The sequence below is a fragment of the Athene noctua genome, chromosome 1, assembly GCF_965140245.1.
Source record: "Athene noctua chromosome 1, bAthNoc1.hap1.1, whole genome shotgun sequence".
NCBI lineage: Eukaryota > Metazoa > Chordata > Aves > Strigiformes > Strigidae > Athene > Athene noctua.
In genome coordinates, this window is record NC_134037.1 from 95,506,303 (window position 1) to 95,524,255 (window position 17,953).

At 40.7% G+C, this 17,953-nt stretch overlaps 2 protein-coding genes across 3 annotated transcripts in view; both read left to right on the forward strand.

The window, feature by feature from the left end:
* DNAH8 (dynein axonemal heavy chain 8) overlaps positions 1 to 1,153 on the forward strand; it is a 151,391-nt gene extending 150,238 nt beyond the window's left edge. Inside the window, exons 91-92 of the mRNA XM_074925831.1 lie at positions 24 to 145; positions 625 to 1,153. Coding sequence (XP_074781932.1) covers positions 24 to 145; positions 625 to 912 — 410 coding nt within the window. The 3' untranslated portion in view covers positions 913 to 1,153. The remainder of the gene's footprint in view (positions 1 to 23; positions 146 to 624) is intronic.
* A 10,403-nt stretch (positions 1,154 to 11,556) lies between these two features.
* The window catches only part of GLP1R (glucagon like peptide 1 receptor), an 84,828-nt gene continuing 78,431 nt past the window's right edge, over positions 11,557 to 17,953 (forward strand). For both annotated transcript variants that reach the window (XM_074897028.1, XM_074897029.1), the window contains exon 1: positions 11,557 to 11,690. In XM_074897028.1, coding sequence (XP_074753129.1) covers positions 11,619 to 11,690 — 72 coding nt within the window. In that variant the 5' untranslated portion in view covers positions 11,557 to 11,618. The remainder of the gene's footprint in view (positions 11,691 to 17,953) is intronic.

Genomic DNA, 17,953 nt, shown 5'->3' on the forward strand with positions numbered 1-17,953 from the left:
AACCTCTGGCTTAATTTCTCAAGGATTCCTGACGGCAATGAGTCAAGAAGCAACTCGGTCACATAAAGGCTGGGCTTTAGATACAGTTACAATACATAATGAAGTGCTAAAGCAAAACAAAGAAGAAATCACATCACCTCCTTCTGTATGTATGACATGCAAAGATGTTTCAGTAGCAATTACGGTATTTAATTTACATTGTGCATCATTCAGTCATTTTGGATTGATAGAGGAAAAAGTTACTATTGTCTTCACCTCACTGTTTTCGCTCAGCATAGAAGATAAATAAGTATGAAGATATTAATTTTTTTTATTTTGCATTTACAAGAATATTTTATTACAAGAACTATGTCATTGTACCACTTAATTTTTGGAATTTATAGTAAAATTTAGATCAAATTTTTTAGTGTATGACTTCTATTAAGCAACTTTTATTGCCATCCATGTCAGTAGCATTATCTTCTGAAAAAGGATGATATTATAGTTTAAAATTAGTTTGAAAAGATTCAATGTCAGATTTTTTTACTATAAAACATATATTCCTTTTAATGTTTTAAGCCAATTACTCATTTTACAAGACAGATGCTTTATTCTGTGTGATGTATCTGCTTACTCTCCACACAGGAAGGAGTATATATCTATGGGCTATATTTGGAAGGTGCAGGCTGGGACAAGCGAAATAGCAAACTCATTGAATCTACACCAAAGATTCTTTTTGTCCAGCTGCCTGTGGTGCATATGTTTGCTGTTAATACAACCACTCCGAAGGATCCCAAGCTCTATGTTTGTCCTCTTTATAAGAAGCCCAAAAGGACAGATCTGAACTATATTACAGTGATCTATTTAAGGACAGTAGTGTCTCCAGACCACTGGATATTGAGAGGAGCAGCTCTCCTGTGTGACATCAAGTAAACTGTTTTCCATACCATAACAGAAACAGAATATATGGCGCATGTAACCAACTACACGTGTAATTCTTCTACTGTTTTTATTTGGTGGCCATTGGTCATTATACTAGAACTTTCAGTCTTGGTTTAATGAATTTTTGTCTCTGCTTCCAGTAAATTCAGTTTGTCTTGGCTATTTGGTGATAGTTTTCAGAATAAGTTCACTGATTGTAGTCTTTGATGTTTCCATTGTATTACTTTAAAAAGGACTATTTGCTTTGATACAACTAACGTTAATTAAATTGTTGTTAAACCTTAGAATGTGAAAAAGCCAAGGTTGTTGTTTTGGTTTTTTTGTTCTCATATACAGCTTTAGCTTGTGTTTCAGTGACATACGATGACAACAGAAGGCAATACAGAACATAACAAAATTTAAGTTCTCATAGATACAAGTTTTAAAATATTCCTGGATTCTCCATGATACCTACATTATTTTCTTTGACTCTGCAGGAAACTTTATATTTAAGACAGAAAAGTATATTTGATCCATATTTTTTGCTTGGGGTTCCTCACGGTTCACTTGTTTATGTTAAACTATATAGATTAAACAGAACTACACCAGGAATGTTTGTGTCTGGAATATCTGACAGAGACCATTACGTTCTCTGTCCAGTTTAGCTGTGTAGTAACATAGCTACAGAAGTAGAACAGTGCCAACGACTTAGCATGGATGTTTTTCTAATTAAAATAGAGAACCAGATTATCTAGAAGTACAATTATTTTCCTGCATCTCATTTTAGCTCTAAAATATAGGCTGGAATCCTTGGAGTGGCTATCACAGCATAATTCTGTGATAAACCTGATGAACATCCATGCATTTTCCAGACATAATTAGTAATAAACTAATTCTATGCATGTAAACAAGATATGCACTCTACACTATCTCTTCAATAATCTGCATAAAATTTGTTCTTCCTTCATATACCTTTATTTGGCAACACAGTTTTTCATTTACATCACATGACTGGACTATATTCTTCCTTTTGCAGTTTGAGTGATCAAATGCATCTGCTGTGGCAAAGGGCAGCTACTACTTTATCAAGTCCTGGGGCATCTGATGGGATAGTAGAAGGCTTTGAATTTTGTTAGAATCCTACAGCTTTCTGTTGGAGGTGACCATCCCAGGATATCCTCTTGCAGAAAGGCTATGGCATATAGGAAATAACAATACATAGACACAAAATTATGAGCAGAGAAACAAAAAAGGAAGATCTTCAAACGCAATTAAGTAAAAGATTTCTTCTCTCTCTCCTCTGTAGACTTAGTTTGATCCAAATACAGCTAAGGTGTTAGACTAAAACACATAGAAATTTTAAAAGTTGTACCGTGGAACTACATCTGCACAGAAGAAAAAAAAAAATATCTGACTGCAACTGCTGAGAGATTTTGCTCTAAGTAATCAAAAGACGACTGTACTTGTTGAACCTGACAATACAGGTTGAACCTGACCAGCAGGTACCTGCCCAGTTGCTTGCTCACTCCCCCCTGCCCCAGCAGGATGGGGGAAAGAATTGGAAAAGCAGAAGCTGAAAAACATGGGCTGAGATGACAGTTTAATAAGTGAAGAAAAGCTGCACACGCAAGCAAAGCAAGTGAAGACATTTACTTACTGCTTCCCACTGGCAGGCAAATGTTTAGCCACTTCCTGGAAAGAAGCACGCATAACGATTACTTGGGAAGACAGATGCAATAAGCACAAATATCCCCCTCCTTCTCGTTTCCCCAAGTCCTTGGTGCTGAACATGACATCATATGGTATGAAATATCCCTTTGAACAGTCTGGGCCAGTTCATCTTCTCTGAGCCTGCTTAGGAGTTTGTTCCATTCTGTTTTCCTCAACACCATGCATTAGTTCATTACTTCCAGGTTACAATGAATATTAATTTCCATAGAGTTTTCCCGTTAGTTTATGGAAATAATCTACGTGTTGTGATAGCAGCAATCTACTATCTATTCAGAAAGCTCCATTTTTGTCTCTGCGTGCTTGAGGATATTCACAAAGTATTTCTCTGTCCCAGTCCTATGTGGGTTAGTATTCTTACACTTGATTTGTTTACAGCCAGTTCTTCAAACATTTAACAAGGTGTAGTTAACTACCTGAAACACCACAAATCAATTCTCCCAGCTGACATAACGTATAGGAATTCAAGACCTCAAAGTCAAGACCTTTCACTTCCAGGAATTCTTTATACATCCAGGATATTGTAACAGCATTCAAATTCCTAAATTAACTCTAACGGTTTTTTCTCATGTTCCTCAACCTTTTTGTGCTCATTTACCATTCAAGATAATGCTGTTCAAATTGTGAGACAGTATTGTGGTGCCTGAATTGACAAAGACAAGCATACCATGTCAGAAAAACACAAATACTTAACAGATGATAAAAAAAGACAAATACTTGAAATATGACATTTAACTGGTTTCCGTGAAAGCAAGGGCCTAACTCATGAAGATCTGTGCTTGAGAATGTGAAGAACAACATGTTCAGAATTAGCTTAGAGTGTGCATCCATAGTCTGTATTATTCTTTCCTCACTTAGTGGAACTGTCACCCAAGAGGATTTTCCTACCTATTTCCTCTGATTTTCAGAGGTAAGTTCAAGCAAGTGAGATGAGGGCAGGCATCATCTTTCCCACTGCTTTAGAGTGGACACATTAATTGGGAGACATTGATCTGCTGGTATGTCAAGATACTCACTTTTCACAGAAGTGTTTGTTCCTAGGTGATGATTCATGAGGAACATGACTGTATGATGAGCTTTTATATAGCACTGGGTAGCGTTAACAAAAACTATGGAAATGAGCTTGCAAATGGTGGGATTTGTTTTCTGGTCACATTGCTAAATCTCACAAAGCCACTGGAATGATCTTGTTCCAAGAAGGTAACATTTCATCTAAAATTTAATTTAAAAGATTTGTTAATTTCATGAAATAGTTTTCTTCACCCACACCCTCTGTTTCTGCCTCTATATTTTGGTTGGTTGTAACTAAAATTTGTTCAGCAGAGATTCAGAATATTCATATTTTATGGAAAGACCTACAGTTTTCTTGTTCAGTAACCTCATTCACTGACCATATCTATTCTTAATATTTAAACTAATTCATTATTTTCTGATAGTCTGGAAGAACTTTTGGCAGCAGTATGTAAGTATAATTCTGTTGATACAAGTACTGAAAATCAAATATATGGAATGTGCAAGCTGCAGTTTTTATACTGATGTTTCTACTGATTTTTTTAATATTTGAGTGTAATTGTACAGCTATGACAAGTCTCTTGATCAGATTTCTTCAGAAGCTGCTGGTATTGACTAGATGATCTTCGAGGTCCTTTCCAACCTAGATGATTCTGTGATTCTGTATTATTTGTACTCCTCAGGCAGACTTCACACATACTAAACCGAACATTGTAAGATGTTGTACCTGAATCTGCACCACACAAGCAGGGTATTCCTGAGGCAAGTCTAGTTGTATAAAAACCAAAAGAGATGCCTTTTCCAGTGGTTAATACTGCCTTCAGAAGCACAAAAGAAGCAGGCATATATCAACTCTTAGAAATTCAGGAAAACTTTATTTTTTAAATTTAGCAACAGTCCACAATAAAGGTCAAATCCAGTAACAGATTTTGGAAATAGAAATACCACATGATTCTTATATAGCAGAGATTAGGATGGGGAAATAAACAACTGCTAACATGTATGACTTATTTTTATGCCTCTATTCCATTACGATTTCTAATTTATTAAATATAAATATATGCTAATAAGGTCATTAGGGATATCTGAGCAGTCTCTGACTTACTGCACCAACTATTTAATAAAGGAATGACTCAACCAAGGTATTAGTTAGATTACTAATAATTAATGGATATCCAGGAATGCAAGACACAATTTGTCTAACTTCCTCTATCTTCACCCTCCCAAATGTCTAAAAGGATTTATGGTTCTGTTCTGCCAATTAGAAAGTCCATTTTTTGGGACTTAAACTTAATTCTGATCTTGCTGACAGACTTATCATTTGCTTATATTTTTGTATTCTTTATTATTAATCAAGATATTTTTCATAGCATTCAGGCGAGGTTCAATCTTTAGCAAAATTTTTATAATTTTTCATAAACAATGAGATCTCACCCAAAATTTATCCTTAATGTCAGTTCTAACATTTACCTTAAGTAAAATATAGCTATCAGTATTTTTCCCCCTAAGCCTTATTCAGCTCCAGGAAAATGTGATTCCACACTCTGGATATTAGGAAAACACTAACGTTTATTCTGTCTAGGACAAAATGATAAATCTCAAGTTAAAGAAGGTCCTCCCTGACCCCCTGCCCTGCCCCAACTCCTGGACTTTCCTTGTGGATCTGAAGCTTCTGATGTCTTACAATATCAACAGGTTGACTCCTCCAATTCACTTTACACTTCATTTTTCCAAAAGCAATTTTGGCAGCATGTCTTAACAGATAAACTGTCAGCAGCTTCTGCGTATATTCATTAATCAGTAATTCCTCCTACCAGTGTTTATATTTGATATTGAGATTATTCAAGTGGTTGTTCAAGAGGTTAGCTAATTAAAACTCCTAGTATTAATTTTTCAAAGTGTGCTGGCTAATCACCAAAGTTGGATTTCTGTGAACAGATGCTCAAAAGCACAATGATTGTTTGCCTTACAGACACAGTAATTCAGAGAACTGTGTTAAACAGGTAATTGCCCTCCATCCTTGCAGCATCAGATGACTTATGAGCAGGCTGCTACATAGTGACAGAAACGAATGAAGTTTAGGGTCACCCTCTTTCGGGGGGGATGTTTATGATGCAAAAAGCTATGTCCTCAAAAGACACTGTGATTAACAGTTTGTGATCTCCTTAATGGGCACATGAGCATAAAAAGTAAAATTACTGTAAGTGGCCACATAAATAGAAAGGATTTAACCTGCATATTTATGATCTAGAGAATTTAATCCAAACCGTACTCTCCCTCTTTTGTCAGGGCCATGATAGCACCTGGGAAACCCATGATACAGGTTCCTCATCCATTCATCCAGGGAGTATTTCTGGTACAAAATGCTATACTACAAAATACCACCTCTTTCTCAAGAGACAAATCCTGTCCGTCTTTAAAGGATATTTTTCTCAAAAACCCACCAGATGCTACAGACAAGCTACTAAATGCTTGTCTCAGCATTTGGGAAGCCTTTTAAGGGAATCCAGGTCCCACCTACTAGGCATCTAGCAGCAGAGTAGAGAGAAATCATCTCTGTCTCTTTGGAAAAGACCAGCATTATGATCATTGCACAAGACATACATCAAACTGTACAAGGCAGTTTTCCTTTTCTGTATCAAGGTTTCCCTTGGTGAGAAGATATTGAATGGAATGATTTTCAAATATTTTCCTCACAGAAAAAAGCTACCACTACAGAAGAGGAAGAGAGGAGAGTAATATTTCTGTCAATTTTACTTGATAAAGAATAATTTGACTTTATTCTTTCTCTCCTTTGTTCTGTGATTCATAGCTTCCTACTTTCTTCTTGTGAAAAATGGGGAGAGAAAGTGAATGCTTTACTGAGTATTTCTTACCATTATTTCCTTTGTGCTAGCATCTTTTCATTTTGTTCATCCTAGCAGCCTTCTATAGCCCAAACTACAATTAGGAAATTTGAACTAGGAGTCAGGGATTGTGGTAAGAAATTTGAACTGTAACAAAAAAGCTCTTTCCTATTATATTACATGACTGCAAATAACCTTTATATTTCTATACTTCTAAGATTTTTAAATGTAGGAATGTCTGGATCAGATTCACAAATTACTCAACACAGGCCCATAAGAATCCTTCAACAACATTTTACAGAAAAGATTTAAAGCAATTTTTTCTTTATAAGACAGAGCACTTAGGTATTTAATTTCAATATAATATTTACCTAAATCATTCCCTCCATACAATCATTACATAGAATAAATTCCACAAGGCAGCTAAACCCCAAAAGTAGATACAGCTATTTCAGTTCATTTTATAGCTTACAAAATGTTAAACAAACAAAACGTTTGCACTCATTTCTTTGTAATTACCAAAAAACACATAGCCCAAAGCATCCAAGCCATGCAATCTGACAGCTGAAATCTGGAGCTGTCCATTTTACTCAAGCACTACTAGTTCTTTTCATGTATTTACACTCAACTAGGCCCTTACATCTGGGACTGCAAACTAGCAACAACTTATGTTCATTCATTCCGAGTCTGCATCTACAATACTACACATTACAGAAAACTGGGTGATTTCATCCCCTGCACTCCAGCACTGCGTAGCTACCATGAGACATTTCACAAAGGGACCACATTCCCCTACAGGTGAGTAGGTAATAGAACAATTAGCGCTTACAGGCACTAAACTAAAACTAATGAGATTTAATGCATAAATATGTACTATGACCAGTAACCAGAAAAAATTCTCCTGCTTCTTAATGCACTACATTTTAAAAGTTTTGTACATTGATCTGTCATATAACTACTTGCTGTAGCCATGTCCTGATACAGAATACTGTAAGAACATTTTGACTATTACTAAGATCTCTAAATTAGCCATTTCCCAAAGGCCAGGTTTCAAGGTACAATTCAGATGACTTGGTTTCTCTAAAGACACTTAAGTACATATAGCTCCAAGTCAAGATGTGCTTGTAATTGCAGTTGTAGCTTATGCGTTTGTAACAATCTTTTGTATAATGCTGCTCAGAGCTACCCCCCCCCCCCCCCCCCCTCCAGGAGGTCTACAGAAGGATTCAGTTTAGATGAACTTTTATTTCAGTTAAGTAGGTATCTACATGAATTAAAATTCTACAAACACTATCCACATTCAATGATTCAACAATAAAATTCCTCTGCTTCCTTTCCTAAACACATATTTCAAATTCCTAAGTGATTTATTTGACTAACTTCATAGGTGCTGATCCTCAGCTCAGACACTTTAGCTTTTATTGAGCTTGGAAAGATCTTTACCGACAGTTCCTCTTGGCTTTGTAAAGAAAAAAAATGAGCCAAAGCATATTCACTGCTGCAGCACACTACAGTTAAAAAGCACAAGAGTAAATAGTTACTAGCCTTTCAGGAACAAAGACAACTCTTACACAGCCACTGTACAGGTCAGCAACTCCCTCCATTTTCCACATAAATCCCAAATTTTGGTAAAACACTTCATTCTCCAAATCTCAGCAACCCTGTACCCTGCAACTTTAAATATATATATACAAGGTAGAAAGGAATAGAATTTCACTAAGCGTTTAGATCTATTTGCACTGGGGTTGTTTCCAAGACTTGTATATCTCTATCCATAAGCAAACTTATTAGAAAAGATGATGCTTCTAAAAGCTAATAATTACTGGTTATGGAGAAGCAGGAAGTGCGTGACTTGCACTGAAAACTTGTGACATTCTTGAGGATACTGCCTGAGGCAGCTTAGGAAAATGTCTGTTACTCAGTAAATGTCACTAGCAGAAATATACAGTTTGTCCATGAAACTGATTTTTCTCTTCAGAAAGTTTCAGAGACAAAGCATTCAGCCTCATGTGGGACAGGGACATTATCTTCTGCACATACAAGGCTAGTGGTCATAACTTTCAGGTAGCAGAGAGCCCAAACCCTTGCTAATGCTTTGTCTCTCACCTGTAGGAACCTCCTGTGGCAAGCCATTGGGTATGCTGTTCCTGCAGAAAAGGATTATCAGGGAGGTTATGAAAACAGACACTGGAGCTTTTTCAAAATGCATTGTTGCCCTCAAAATATAGTAAATAGCATTAATAATGCTCAACAGTCATAGTAGTACAATAATCCCCATGTTGCAGTGTAACTGCAAGGTAGCTTCTCCTTAATACATTTGGTCCAGCCTAGAGGTAAAGAAACAAGAGAAGTTACAGAGTCCTGCATTTTAAATAGCTTTTGCTGTTTTTCAGCTACAGCAAAAAAAAAAAAAAAAAAAGTTTTCCTCAACAAACAAAATTCTTAAGTTGAACAAAGCTTCCTCGACTCAGTGCATTGTATTTTTCAAACTGAAAGGATCCCAGCTCCTTTAGATTTGGATAACTTCATTTTAATGCTTCACTTGGCTATTTTAAAACTTATCTTTTCTTACATTAAAACTGATTAGTATTAATTTAGTATTAATAAAAGCATGGATAAATATAACAAATCCAGCAGACCCAGGTTTTAGAGGCAACTTTCATCAATATTTCCTCCCCAAAAGATTTGAATGTATTGGATAAATACCCTTCCATCTCTAGAAAAATTACCTGTCTCTTACTACAGTGATTGAAGTCAACAAGATTTGTTCAGTCTTCTGAAATTTGATAGTAACTTCTTAATGGACACAATGAAAACATGCCTGTCCAGAGTTTACTTAATTTCCCCCACCTATCCCCCCTCCAAAAACATTCACGTAGATAACACTCATGTATGGTATCATCGTACCTAAAGAGTTACCTTTGATTACTTCTGGAAAGCAGAATTATTCTAAAGTAATACCTCTGCTTCCAAAGCGATAGATGTCACCCTCACAGCCCTCATAAGGCTATTCAACAGAGACATAAACCTATTAAGCTCTTGTGAAAGCAGCTGGCTCTCTGCTGCGCACAGGTGCTGGGAGTCCTCTTGGGAGCAGGAGTCCTACCTGGAAGACTTAATTACTATGCCTGGTGCAGAAACAATAGAAAGCAGTTGAGATCTGCTTGTGAAATAGGTGCACCCTGCTAAGGCTGGTGGTGTTCTCCAGGTGGAAGAGGTTTCTTTCCCTTTATTTAAAGGTTTCTGTTTCCTGGCCAGAAGTAAGCTGGAGGATATTTTGCTCAGTTACCTGCTGTTTTTGCGGGTTTATTGAAAGCAGATCTAACATGGCATGGTCTTCAGGTGCCAGGAGGTGAGGCCAGCCTGTAGGCACTAGCAGATGGGAGCAGGTGTTGGGCTTCAAGTAAAACATTTCTGTGAGGTGGAGCCAGCTTTGGGCAGGGTCCTCTCTCAGCCTTTCAGGGGAGTCAAACCACATGAAATAGTAACAATCAACTAACTGTCAGTTTTCCTAGTCATGTTTCTCAGCAGTTTGGTATTGCAGATGCTCTCTGGTTGATGCCTGCAAGGATGTATGATAACTGCAAGTAACAGAAATGTAGTTTTTCGCAGAAGTTTCTTACACCCATCAAATAATACAGATTCAGGCAAAATAAGAAGGCTTCTCCCTGTCTCATTATCTTAGTCTCTTTGAGGCAAACTTTAGGTATGGGTTAAAATCTTTTAAATCCAGGGGATCACTGATTTCTTCAAAAATCACAGAGCCTTTCATTGTTCCAGGTGACACTGCTGTGGCCGAACATGCTTGTTCAATTAGATTTTTATTCTTCATTCCTTCTCACTGTTCCCTAAGTCTTCAGCACTGTCTGTAGCAGACATACTTATTCTACAGGAACAGAGTATTTATTTTACTGGGATAGTTAAAAAAATCAATCTCAATGAGCAACAAAAAACATCACTGGAGGCAGATGTTAGGGGTTTCAACTAACTTGGAGTGTTTGGGGATCATCTCATTTAACATCCCAAAATAAATGTTCTTTATCTCCTATTTGGGAGTAATTTTTTTTTTTTTCCTTCAATCTTTGTTTTCTCTCACTTCAGAAAAGTTGAAGGAAATACCTTTTCACCCTTCAGCCAACCAAACCACCATAGCAAATTCTTTCTGCCTGGAGTTAGCTATTGAGACGTAACTGCTGTTCTGGCAATTCACATGGTGAGGAATTCCATGATCTCACAGCATCAGTGCTCTGACAAGTTACATTCGTAAAGTATCAGGTTGATGCTGTGTTTTGTTTGAAATTAATATACATCATTAATATTTCAGCTATTAACTTCTTTATATTCCAGTTGCATCTAACAGACCAATGTGAAATATTTTCCCCAGTTCGATTTTGAGCTTTTCTTCTAAATCTGTTAGGTTCTGTATGCTTTCTCCTTCCACATTCTGGTGTATAATCTCACCAAATAAACATTATTTAGTAGTCAATGCAAACTGAGTAAATAGGGAAAACAATATGAATCCAGTACAATGCAGATTATGAGCTTTCTTTTGCTAGAAAATAAGTATTCTATGTCCTCTAAATTTGCACGTCACACTACTGCGAAGACTGACCTGTGTCCTGACTTCAATTTAGAAACCAAGCTCAGATCTGACGTGCAGCTCTGTGAATTCATGTTATAAATGGGTAATTGCATTTACTGTTATTAAAAACTATAATAATAAAACTTGGACGTCATGAACAGCATGAAGGCCACCAAGATGCCGAAGCCTAAATAAAGAATGAAAAAAAGAAAAAAAAAAAAAAGTTGAAAAGCTGAGAGACAGGATCGCAAAGGCACTTGTCGGCTTTTTTTTTCTTTTTTCCTCCCCCTCCCCGCAACAGCCCTTCACGCTGACGACACCAGTAGCCCGCCCTGCGCTCCGCGGAGCCGCCACCCGCGGAGCCCCAACCCCGCCGGCGGCGCGGGGCCGCACCGCACCGCACCGCACCTGGGCCGGCCCCGGCCCCGCCTCCGCCGCCGCTACAAAAGCGGCCGCCGGAGCCCCTGCTGCGCTGCCGGCCCCCGCCGCGGAGCCTGCGCGGGGAGCGGGAGCCTCACCGGGCCCCCGCGCATGGGGGGGCCGCCCTGGACATGCCCTTCTCCCCGCTCGGCTTCGCTCTCCTGCTGCTGGCGGCCGCGGGAAGGTCCCTCCCCATGAGGCGGGTGAGTGCCGCGGCGGTGCCGGCGCAACTTGCGCGGCCGCGCTCGGCGGCTGGCGCTGCGCGGGCACCTGTCCCGGCGCGGCGGGTCCCCCCGCTGCCCCCCCGCCAGCGCTGGGGCGGCCGCCGCGGTTTTCCGCGGAGCGGGACGCGGTCGCGGGGGAGCTGCGGGCTGCGACTGCTGGTGCCCGGGCGCGCCTGGAGAAGTTCGAAGTTAAAGGCGTTACTTGTTGGGTGTCCGCGCCAACACTCGCAGCAGGGGAAGGGGCCGCGGGGTCGGTCCCACGCGTGTGCTCCTGGGCACCTCGTGCGCCCCTGCGGAGAAGTGGGGGGGAGCATTGCGTGAGGCGAGTCTGGGTTGCGGGGGAAGGAGCGGAGACACTGCTGCAGGGACATTGCCCTCGGGGTAACGCTGCCCCCCCCGGGAAATGTTGGGCCCGTTTGTAATGGCCAAAAAATGCAGTGCCGTGGGAAAACCAGAGCGGGGGGTGACGGCGGAGCACCGGGGGGGCTGGGGTTCGGGGCGGCCCTTTTCTGGGACGGCTGTAGCAGGGGGCGACGGGCAGGAGGTGCCGAGCGCTGCCGCCCCGGAGCGCCGCGCGGGTTCCTCTGGCAGCGGCCCCGTGAAACACTCGAGGCCGTGGGGTTTTCCGCTTTTCGCGGGACCCGTGGGCCCGGTGGAGCTGCCGAGCTCCGTCGCGGAAGAGTCCGGAGTTGCGCAGTGTGATGAAACAAAAGTGTCATTCGGTTTTGGCGGTGTGTGTGTGTGTGTTTGTTTTTCCTCGCCCCGGACATCAGGCCCGTAAAGGAGCAACAGGCACGAGTTGCGTCAGGAAGATTTCAGTCAGGAAAATCTCTTCATCGTGAAGATGATCACGCACTGAAAGGGGGGGCTGGGGAGCCACCGTTCGTGGAGGTGCGAGGCACTGGGCAGGGTGAACTTGTACCGCTGAGCAAACTGATGATGGGGCTGCCAGAGGCAGCGGGTGGCGGTGAAGTACCTTTCCTAGCACAGGGGTCCCCCTTCAGCCGGAGGCAGAACCGGGGGGAGGTGAGAAGAAAGAGGCTTCTCTGGTCGCAGCGCTATAGTTGCCGTTTGACTTCACTCTCGCAGTAAGCTGAGTACCTTTATAGCCTCTTCTGACACTAGAGGGTCTTATCTGACAACTTGTCTGGAGCAGTGATTGTGCTTGCTGTATGCTGAGGAAATGAACAAAATGTTCGATCCTGAGTATACAAAAGCATGGGACTTGTGCTGTCAGGAGTCTTAGGTTCAGCTCACAATAGTGATAAAGGTAGTATTTAAAGTCAGTTGAAAAAAAAGCACTGCTTAGGCAGGAGTGGATAGTAAAATCTAGGTGACAACTATCACCTGCAACGTCTTCTGGTTTAAATGGGCAAGACAGGTGTGAGAGAAGTTAGAATGATTTGATACGGAGTTGGGGGAGGAAGTATTTTGTTGGTACTCTGACCTTTCCACTCTCTCTCCCCGACCCCTCAAACAAGTGAAAAGGGGAAAGGGAGAAAAGAAAGCTGAGAATGTACATAGAAGGAAGAAGAATTTAAGTCCAGAGTTTTTATTCATGGTGGTGCTTCTTAATTTGCCATCATTTTAAATGCAGGGTGACTGGAAATTGCTTAATAACTGTCTAGATCTTCTTTACTGCATTGAAGGCAGTAAAATGACCAAGAGCTGGTAGCACATGGCTGCATTGCAGAATCTTATTACTAATGACAAGCCCGTGTCCTTTCCCTGCTTGGCCTTGAGCAGCAGTGTCCTGCCACTGACAGAGCTGACACACGGCTGACTCCCAACCATCCAGTTCTCTCTTGGATTTGGATTTTGGATCCCAATTTTCTATGTAGTACTTATGCTCGAAGGTTTGATAAGATAGTCTTGAAGCAAGTAGTTTAAAAGTCAATGAAGAACAGACAGGAGTTGTGCCACAGTTCTTAACTGGGGGCTCTCTTCAAACTACCCTGGTGCTCTTGTTCCTCAGGCTAAAATGTGGTTAATACAGGCTTCTGGGTGGAGTTACAAGCCACTGAATTCAGTGTAAAGGTTACAGACCTTTTGCTCTCCTCAGCTCTTATTTCTGAAATGCTCTTGTGTGCGAATAGGAAAGTACTCGCATCAAGATCCACATTAATTATAGCGTAAGGGGTATTTAGGTATGTGTATGTTATTGGCTCTCTCAATTACTATTGTGTTATTCTGGCTTATTTAGATACAGTCGCTAGTCTGTTCTCCAAGCCAACAGTCAACATGGTGTTAGGGGTACATGTAGGCACAGCTACTTGCTCACCCTTCTGAATCCTGCTGTTGCTGCTTCTAACCTAGATACCATGGGTATCTAGGATCAGGTGTTTGTCTCAGAGTGCTAGCTTTGAATATTGGTAAGCCCTGATGAAAAGATGCAATGTGAGGGGATGTTTTCAAATGCCTTGTTACTCTGCTGTGCTCTGCCCTTGACAGCGCAGAGATCCCCTTGTGTTTGAACACGCCAGCGCAGGTTTGCAGGACCTATTTTGACTTCTGTTGTGTGCCCTAACGCTGAGAGAACTGAGCTAAGGCTCCTGACTACCACTGTTTTGTAGATTTGTGTTCTTTAGAAGTCATTAGTGTGGGGAAATGGCTGTAGAGCTTGACTGGAGAACAAAGAGAAAAGTGACCTGGAAACTAGTGACTCCATGCAGAAGCAAGGATGGGGGGTTGAACTACATCTTGATTAGCTGGGTGTTCATATGGGCAAAAATCCCTCCATACTTAGGTTGGCTGGACATCACTCTTTATTTCTTTCTCCATTTTCTGCTCCCAAAAGCTTGCATAGAACTGGTTTTCTTGTTGTCTTCACTCTGAAGATCAAAATGTGCTAGACCAGTCTCAGCAGCATGTACTGACCGTGGCATAGAAAGCAGTGGAGGAAAGGGTGAGCAGGCAAGGTCTGACATTGTGCCACCTTGCTGTAGTTATTATCAAAGGGTATTTGGCAGGTTTCTCTCCCAGGAATATGGCCAGGTTCTTAATATTTTTGGCCACTTAAATTCATAACTATGTTATATTGGTGTAAAACTTTGAATTACTTAATAGTACAATCTAAATTAATACAGATTAAATTGCTGTCACAAATGACTAAAACTTTTATTAATAATGTGGGTTATTTTTGTTTTGTTTTTTCAGAAACAACCATAATTTTCTGGAAACTTTATGAAGCTAGTGACAGCACATGTGCTGTACAGCTAGATGGCTTAACACAGAAAATCTGATTATACAAGCTAAAAAGAAGATAGATATTTACCTGTTACAATATCCCAAACCTAACTGTATGGGGGGGATGGGACAAGGGACATGTCAAACTTAAAGAGCCTAGGATATCAGGTCTCCAAGGGCCAAAGGAAAGGCCTGTATTTCACACAGCAGAACTATGGCTTGGCCCCTTGGCATTGTTTTAAAGCTCTGATGTCTGATCCAGACAAGTTTAAGTTAGTGAAGCGGTTGTCAGATCTTTCTACCTTCCTCATATTTCTAGTGCCATTACTGCACAACTGCACACATTCTGCCTGACACCCCCCACCCCCAACTAGGCAGCAGTCTGAAAGACTGGACAAAAGTATGAGACAAAGTGTAGGCAGGTACAGCTGTGCATGGAAGGATGTGTTTCATGGCTGTACCAGCAATGAAGCACGTGCAGCTTTCCTCTGTGAGAAGAAAAATTCATATTCTCTAAGTGACAGAACTTTGCAAAACTAAAAACTTTGCCGTTCAAAAGTTGTAGCTCTGTAGCTGCAATGAAGTTCAGTGAAACTGGGCCTGATAGACAAAGCATAAACAACTGTCTGTTGGCTGTCATATCCTGTTTCTATTAGCCTGTCAAACTAAATTGAGCTTTAATTTGTTGTGTTGATTGATATCCAGTTACTTGAGAGGACAAACCAGGAGGAGCTGTTATCTCTGAAATCACAGGGCCTTCTCTAGTTTATAGCTTGGAGAAGTCCTTTGGTAAACTGATTGTTTCCTTCTGCAATGCTGTAGTGAAATGAAAGCTATTATCTCTGCATTCGGCTTCTTTCATTAAAAGCTTTTGTATTTCTTCCTCTGTGGTTAACCAGTGTATGTACTGCCGCCAAGGCTGTCTGCTCAAGTTTCCTTGGCGCAGTGCATCAGTTCTGTTAGTTTGTGTCTTAACAAAAGTAAGTTTATGCAATAGCAGATATGTCTTTGCTATGGAAAAAAAGTTGTCTGCTCAGTAGATAAGAGACATTCTATTTAAGCCCTACAATGTTGTTTCCTTGCAAGGCTGAATTAAAACATCGAACAGGAGCCCCTTTAATTAAATCAAGTCTTCCTAACATAGCTACCCAAGAAAAGATCAAGTTTAATGCTTGCATCCAGTGCTTCCCACTGGAAAAGGGCTAGGATAAGCAGTATCTAGAGATCTCTAGCTTGCCAAAAAGAAGGCAACACTTTTAGATGTCTTAGTTTTACACAAAATGCTGCAAATTTGAACCTATGGTTGGTAAATATAGGTTTGCTGCTGGTGTCTGAATGCAGATCTTTGATGCCTCTTTATTTGGTATTGGAAACTGGTATTTATAAATTGTAACCACACTGGCCTATGATCTGCTGCATTTCAGTGGTCCTTTGATGTGAATGTGGAGGAGATTATGAAATGTGTGTTGATCTTTACAGGCAGGAGAATCTTCAGGCAAAGTTGTAGCAGCATCATCTGTGGTTCGCAAGCGTAAGCGTGGAAAGTCCACCTCTTCCACTGCTGAAGGAAAGTAGGTGACTCTGCTCTTACTGCCATGAATGTGTACCCATGCAAAGAAGCTCCCTGCAGTTTTATCAGGACTCCAGTAAGCCTGACAGTGTTCCTGGGATAGTGTGGCAGATCTTTGTGAAGGAACATGAGTGGATTTCCACCAGTTATTTTATCCTTAATCTTTATAGTCTTAAAGAAACAATCCCCGCCTTCTGATGTATGTGAATGAATTGATACGGCTTGCTAAGTGCAGATGTGATAGCATAAGGATTTCTTTCCCAAATGCTTACACGGAAACCTTGTGAGCAACCCCCTGCCCCAGTTCAAGTGGCTTCTTGCTAGTTCTATAAGTACTGCAGCTATGTATAGGATAGACACAGGCTTAATTTAATTGAATGAACTATTTAAAAAATGGTAACTGGGTAGAGGAAGTTGTAGTTTACACATGTGGAAAAGAATAGTTTCTTCAGCTGGTCATTTCACTGACTATACTTTATTGCTGTTTCACTATAATTGATTGTTAATGGATTGCTGTCTTAGTGCAGTCTGATATTGACTGCTATTCTGCTTGCAATTGATTGCATTTCATTGTTAGTTTGCCCTCTCACCATCTTTTTCCTGAATTGTTTTATGCTGGCTTTCCCAATTGCCATATTTTTCCATCTTGTACTCTTCTGTCCTTCGAGCTAATCTGCATGCTCCTACTTGTTCTTGCTTTGTCTCACTTATGCATGTACCCTGCTACTCTCCCAGTGCCTTCTCTAATGGTGTCAGGATAATTTTTGAAACTTGCACTCTTGTCCTGATGTGTAGTTTTAGCTGTTGTTTGCTGCTGCCCGTTTCCTTGCTCTGTTGCTACTTTTGTGTACTTTTTCTGCTGCACTATGGCAGCAGTTCAGAAAAGTGAACCTGCTTTCTGATTGTGCCTTGGACGTAGCTAAAAAGTCAAGATCTGTGTGGAAGAATGTTCTGCAAATGTTAGACTATGAACTCCTTGAGCACAGTGGAGAAGCTTGTGGCTCTTTTGGTGTCCTACCTTCTTCACTGCCTCCTGTTTCCTTAAAGGACAAGTGAACATGAGTTAGCTTGCCATCTAAATCTTGTTATACTTGAAGCATATTGTCTGCAGACCCACTCCTGCCTCTTACGGTTGTTCAGACTGATTTTTTCCCCTGCCCCTCTGTAAAACTGCATTTCTACCCCCCTGCCTTCTGAAGCAGTTTCTTGCCAATTTGTTATGCTTAATGTCTTGAGGGCAAACAGGAGGAGTGTGTGTATGGACATATCTGCATAGGACAATCTCTGAAATACTGCTCTTTAAGACTTGCATTTCTGACTAGGATATTTTGGCAACCCCTCTGACATCTGCAGTTCTGGGGCTACTAAGCACATCCGTCTGAAAACAGCCACAATGAATGGCCTAGCATGAGGTAAACCAAAGCACTTCTGTGACCAGCCTAAAGGAAAAGTTGGAGTGAAGACGGCAACAGTGCTCTTGTATATA